Source organism: Macadamia integrifolia, unplaced genomic scaffold (assembly GCF_013358625.1).
Source record: "Macadamia integrifolia cultivar HAES 741 unplaced genomic scaffold, SCU_Mint_v3 scaffold3039, whole genome shotgun sequence".
Taxonomy (NCBI): Eukaryota; Viridiplantae; Streptophyta; class Magnoliopsida; order Proteales; family Proteaceae; genus Macadamia; species Macadamia integrifolia.
Genome location: NW_024869153.1, coordinates 7,932 through 14,546, shown reverse-complemented (window position 1 = coordinate 14,546; position 6,615 = coordinate 7,932). Strand labels below are relative to the sequence as shown.

The 6,615-nt window shown below is 38.8% G+C and overlaps 1 protein-coding gene across 1 annotated transcript; it reads left to right on the top strand.

Annotated features, from left to right (window-relative positions):
- Positions 1-262: 262 nt before the first annotated feature.
- On the top strand, positions 263-4,163 carry LOC122067654 (protein PLANT CADMIUM RESISTANCE 2-like). Its single transcript, XM_042631495.1, has 3 exons — positions 263-557; positions 694-978; positions 3,771-4,163. The coding sequence occupies exons 1-3, from the start codon at positions 326-328 to the stop codon at positions 3,848-3,850; spliced, it is 597 nt and encodes a 198-aa protein (XP_042487429.1). The 5' UTR covers positions 263-325; the 3' UTR covers positions 3,851-4,163.
- Positions 4,164-6,615: the final 2,452 nt, after the last annotated feature.

Here is a 6,615-nt window from a genome sequence, read left to right as displayed (position 1 = left end):
AACAAGGAGAAAGCAGTTTAAATCAAAAACACGAAACTGATAGGTGACAAATTAAAATTGGAATTAGCTCAATTTGTAGAGCCTTTGCACAAATTAAAAGTGCTCAAATAATCCCAATCAGCCCCTCTCACCATGGAAGACAGATAGTGACTAATATATATATAACTAGATAATTACAAAAGTATTGTAAGTTATATATGTGACTCTCTCTCTCTCTCTCTCTCTCTCTCTCTCTCTCTCTCTCTCTCTCTCTCTCTGTATGCACAAACAGATCAAGCCTATAGACCTCCTTAAACCTCCTTGGATCAATTGAAAGGTAAGAAACATGTACTCGTCTGAGACACTAAGTGTCAACCAGAAGTTCACCCCAGCGTCGTCCTCTGCCACTGCCCCACCTCTTCCACCTTTCGGTGCAGCCCCGGCCACCAGCATTCCAGTGAGTTCAGCAAACCAGACGTATAATTGGACTACTCCCACATATGCTCCTCCACCTCGCCCTCAAGCTCCAGTTCCTTGGTCCTCCGCCCTTTGCTGCGCCGGTGGAGATATTACAAACTGTAAGTACTCTAATTAATCTAATTTTGCTCTTATACCATGGTACCATTTTTCTTTCTAAAATACAAAAACTCCCCATAATTTCTGTCCAAAAACTTCACATTAATTAAAATCTGATCATGAAGGATTGATTTGCAGTTTGTATAACATGTTGGTGTCCCTGCATCACCTTCGGCCAGATCACTGATATCCTCGATAGAGGATCCCCCTCTGGATTTCTAAATGGAGCAATCTATGCACTTCTCAGGCACTTCACTTGCTTGCATCCGTTCTATTCGTGTATGTATCGGTCCAGGATGAGGCATCAATATAACCTGCAAGGGAGTTCCTGTGGGGATTGCCTTGTTCATTGCTGCTGTGAGTCATGTGCCTTGCGTCAAGAGTACAGAGAGCTCAAAATCCGTGGATTCGACATGTTCATAGGTTAGTTTCTCTCTTCCTTACCAAAAAAAAAAAAAAGTTTCTCTCTTCTTCTTTATCCCTATCTCAATCTATTGGGTATATTGTTGGGGGGAATATTTTTTGCTGTTACCCATCAGGAACTTTACTGTTACCCGATATATATCCATTATCTTTGAGTTTGGATCAGGTCCGAATCCACGTATGAATCAAGCATGGTATGCGAATGATTCTCATACGAGGACCAGATCTGAACTCCATTTCTTTGGCTACAAGACCCTAATAGCAGAAAAGTTAGGGCCCTTTTTGATTTTGTTTTCAGAAACGATTTTTCCATTTTTCTATGCTCAGAAACGGAAAAATACCCCAACAACCGTTTGATTTTTCTCTTTTGTTTCACTTGTTTTTGGAAATAGAAATAAAAATTTATGCCTATTTCTGCGTCTAGAAACAGAAATGGAGAAACAAGTGGGAGCAACGAAAATTGTGAAGAAACCCAATACTTTACTCGACCTACCCAAACCCTAACCCATAGTTGAAATTTCTCGTTATCCAGATGCGTCTATTCCAACTTGGTTGTGCGAAGCTCACAGTTTCAAATTACCTTTATCCTTCTAAAGTCCATTTCCATGAAGCATACCTACAACTCCAACGTCATGCCTTCACTCGTAAGTTGCATTCATACAATGTCGTGCCTTTACTCATGTCTTGAACTCGATTACATTGTTGAAAATGTTTCGGGAAACAGAAAAATCAAACACCTTTTTACAATTCCAAAAATCATTTCTTAGCACAGAAACGGCAAAAACCGTTTTTGCTATTTCTAGACAAAGAAATAGAAATAGAAAAAACAAAATCAAACAGGACCTAAAGTCCAACGTGGGTAGCAGCCAAATTTCATCCTAGCTAGGAGTTGCACCATCCGGGTCCAACTTATAGTTATTTAATTGGGATTGAGAAAACAAAATTCGAATTTTGAATTCGAGAAACATTTGTTTAACTTAAGAATATCTGGGCAAAAAATTCGTATCTTTTTTTTTTAGATATATATCTTTTAGTACACGTTTTACATTATCAATCAATTTATTATGTGTATAATATGAATGTGGTACAAAAAAAATTGGAATAAGATTTGTTTCGTTAATCACAAAGCATGATAAAATATCAAAACTATAACATTCAATTCACCTAATACTATTATCTGAGTAAAAATAAAATACTAAAAATAGAACATACACAAAATCATAACATCAATTGTATCTCCACAAGTCATACTTGAATCAAAAATAACTTTCACCGATTCGGGTGTGGAACAAGATGGACTAATTACTACATTTTATACAACTCTATATTGCAATAAATCAGTGGATCTCAATCACATAATCTTCTCAATTAATTTAATGAAACTAAATTCTACACGAAATCATTGCAGAACTTAACTTGGATGTTATACATAGGGCTGCAACTCATACTTTTATGTAGCAAACAGTGAGTATTGCATCTTAAATATACCATTCCTTTGGGCAATTAATTATGTAGTGATAACACGTTGTGATTACGCGGGCCTATGACTTTTTCGCTCTTGTTCTTTTGTGAGGTGTGGCCATATGGAGGCTCTGTAAGCTTTTTGTTTGTAAGGGTTAGCACTAGTTGTTTCCTATATTATTTAAATAAACCATGCGAGAGATTTATTTAATTATTTAATATTGTTTAAATAATCCATGAGTGGAGGTTGTAAAGTTGTTTCTCACACTCCAAGTAATTGTTTTTTAATCCTAAATCCAAGCTAACTAGGTTCCTTAATGACAACAAAAAAAAATCCCAACGGTTGTAAAGTGAATGGGAATTTTTATTTTACTTTTCTGTTTTTTATATTACCCGAATTATTTGGACTTTATTTGGTTGGGGAAAATTTTTCGTTGTTTTTATAATGATTTCAAAAAAATGCAAACTTTTTTAAGTCAACGGATTTAGTTCAGTTTCACCCTAATTATTAGTAAATTTTGGTTTTTTGGTTTGACCATAAATAATTCGAGGAATTAAACAGCTATGACCCAACCCATGTGATGAAGAGGTCCAATTTATGTGAATCAGTGAATTCTGTAGAAAATGGAGACTCACTTGAAAACAAGTGGAGTTTTTTTTTTTTCTTTATCTTTTCTTCTTTCAAGAAAAACAAGTGGAAAAGAAGAGTTAGAGAGAGGGTTTGAGCAGTAGAACAAATAGTTTCTTTGAGAAGTCAAAAACATTGCTCTTGAAGGTCTCTTTAAAAAGAAGAAAGGTAGTCTACAGCAGACTTTCTCTCACATCTCATGCCATTCCAGATGCCATTTCTACTATCTTTCAAGCTCTTGATTCAACAGGAAAATGAGAACGATTGCTTGTGTTTTTATTGTATTGTTTTCTCCACATCTTTGGAAGATACTTTTGGGGCATTTAGAGGTAGAAAAAATCATCCATCTTATTGGTGAGTATGAGATAAACTTTATTATCTTCAAATGATTGTTTTCCTCTTATTCTTTTTGTAAACCTCAAAAACTTGCACAGAAAAAATTGCAATTCTCGTTTGATTTTAATGGATTCATTTTATGATTTTTCTTTTTATCTTGCACGGTTTTCCTCATTAAATTTGATGTCATAGTTTGATTTGTGATTGCTTATTTTACTTTGTCTTCAAACATTTGAATATATTTATGGATTAATATTTTATCTTTAACTTACACATAGAGAAGCAGGCCTTGCTTTTTAACATACATATATTAAATTGAAGGAGATTGATTCTTTGGTCATGAATTTTGATGAATTTGATTTTGCAGGATGGCATGGTAACATGGAAAGGCAGAACCGTGGAGTACCAGCGATGGCTCCTATCATGCAACAAGGAATGACTCGATAGATTGGATTAATTAATGAAGATTATCTAATTAAGGAAGCCTTTGGTTAACATGGATCGACTAAAATTTTTTTGGGAGAGAGAATGCTGATGGTCCAGTAGCATCTATGTTAGTATGGGAGCCAATGAAAATGTACACCCAAGTATAATCTAACAGGTTAGGGTGGGGTGGTTATTTCACCATCCTTATGTATGGGCACAAGCGCTCATAAATGAGTAGCGCTTTTTCTCTTAAGTTTTTATTTTAAATTTTGTATTATATGTACAAGATGTGAGGTGACTTCATAGTTTAATTTTTATACTTTGTTTGTGATTAATTGTTAAAAATAAGTTTAACTTGATTTATAAAAGACTGTAATGCTACTCCCTTATATCCTGAGACAGTGGGACGTAACTCCAATGAAGAAATTTAGTGAAAGAATAGCAAAAGAAAGGGGTTGATGAGTCCCTTGTTGCCCTTTCATCGAATAGTGCATTATGGGCTGGGGTCACCATTATGTCAGCCGGTTGCCTCTAACTCTGCATTCCTTCGATCTATTCAGTGAAACACTGGATGGGCTATTCCAGGTCGTCCCTTCTCTCCTAGGCTTGACGGCCCGAGGAGCGACGTTCGCATTCAGCTCACCTGGTGCTTCTTCGATGATCCTGACGCTTGTCAGGTCGGTCTTGTCCGTGCTGACGCTCGGCCCTAGATGGCCTATGTGGGGAGTCCTGACATTCCCCTGTCCTGGGTGGAAACCTATGGGCATCTCGTCTCTCGGGGCTCCGGTCTCAAGTGGAATGACGTGCCCTCAAGTTCTAGGCAGGTGAAGGCCCTCGCTGACATTTCTCGATGGGAGATCGAGGTGGTGGCACTGAGAGACCTGTTCGTGACGTCCTAACAGATCCCCTCCTTGCTATTGATTGAGGTTCGACACTGTTATCAGGTGTTTTGTCCCGAAGTCGCATATTCGGAGCTGGCCTGAGCAGCTGAGCAAAGCCTGTGCGAGGGAGAGGAAGTGCTGAGTCGAACTAATGTATGAAGTCCCGCACCAGGGTGTTGGTTCCCAACACTTGCAATTGCAAGCTCTGGATTTTTTCTTCCACGATCGGGGGGTCATCCAGGACGAAGGTCCTTGGCGAGATTGCTAAGGATTTTGATCGCACTACTCTCCCTCCCCTGGAGTAACCCCTACATCGGCCTGATCTTGTGAAGGTCTTGGTAAGGGTCCCTCTATTTCTGGGGCATTCTCTTGATCAGGCATTGGAGGTGGGCGAGGCTCCTCTACTTGTTCGGGTAGCAAACCACGAGGTGATCTTGCTCATGTGGTCGTGGAGGAGACGACCTTCTCACTTCTTAGTTGCATTGATTAAAGTAGCTTCTTACATCAGTTTTCCACAGATGGCGCCAATCTGATGCAGTAAAAATTGACCAACCGATCTTTCTTGCAACTCCTGATGCTCCAGCAGATCTGCACAGAAGAGAAGACAGGGGAGAGCCAGGCTAACCCTATAAGGGACTCTCCGATGCCTAAGTCAAAACTTTCCACAGCAGATACTCAACAGAGTTTTAGTAAAAAAAAGTAATCGATCCTCCATGATGGAGGCTTACCTTAGTATTTATAAGCTACTGATGTAGGAAGAAAGATGAATGTTGGTGGAGAGTCCTACTGGGTGTGGATTCCTTAAGGAGGATGGCTCTACGATTTTGGAAATATTCCAAATTTCAGGGCGTATTCCAGGAATATTCCTCTCTTATCCTAAAGGCACAAGCCATGAGAGGTGTGGACACCTTGGTGATGTGAGTGGATTGGCTCCTACCCCTATAATTAGGGCTCACATCCCTTGAATGTAGAAGTGGGCATGTGTACGATTCTGGGCACCTTATTTGATTGTGGGGGTAGGTCAGCCTTTGGAGAGACCGAGGTGGTAGGTCAGCCTGGCAAGAGACCGAGGTGGCAGGTTGGCCTGAGGAGAGAACAAGGTGGTAGGTCGATCTGTGGAGAGACCGAGGTGGCAGGTCAGCCTGGCGAGAGACTGAGGTGGCAGGTTGGCCTGAGGAGAGAACGAAGTGGTAGGTTAACCTGTGGAGAGACCGAGGTGGCAGGTTGGCCTGAGGAGAGGCCGAGGTAGCAGATCTGTATACACTCCTCAGTCGTGCTGAGGATGAGGACATATTTGGCCTCATCAATATCCTATCTTGCTTGTTTCCTTAACTTCAAGGTTCGAACACATTACCATCCAAGTTTGATTTATGAAAGCAAAAACGAGTGTGACAAAGCCAATCTCGGTCTGTGTGATGTGGACATGGGCATGGGCCTCGGTCATGTGATTTATATTTCTGGTTTTAAAAAAGTGTTTTTGGGCTTGTGCTTGGATTTAATTTAAACTGAAAGAACACCCTTTTCTGGAGTTACATCTTTCCACTAGGTTCCGTTTGGTTGTTAGGGGATTTAAAGAGAAGGAAAGTGATTTTTTAATTTTCATACTTAAAAAAGAAATGTTTATAATTACTATCCCATATGATCCAATGTGATTATATAAATTACTTAATTTTTTAACCATATTTAAGTAATGATATATTTTACATATAATTTTTTTTTTTTTTACATATTATGGCAAAGGGTTTTGGATGTAAAGTGAAGTGAAATTTCATAACCAAATATAGAATAATTTGAAAATGTTATAGTCACATGGGATAATTACATACATTTTCCTTTTAAGTATGAAAATTTCACTTCCCTTCTTTTTAATTTCCCTTACAACGAAACACAACCTTTGAAAATATC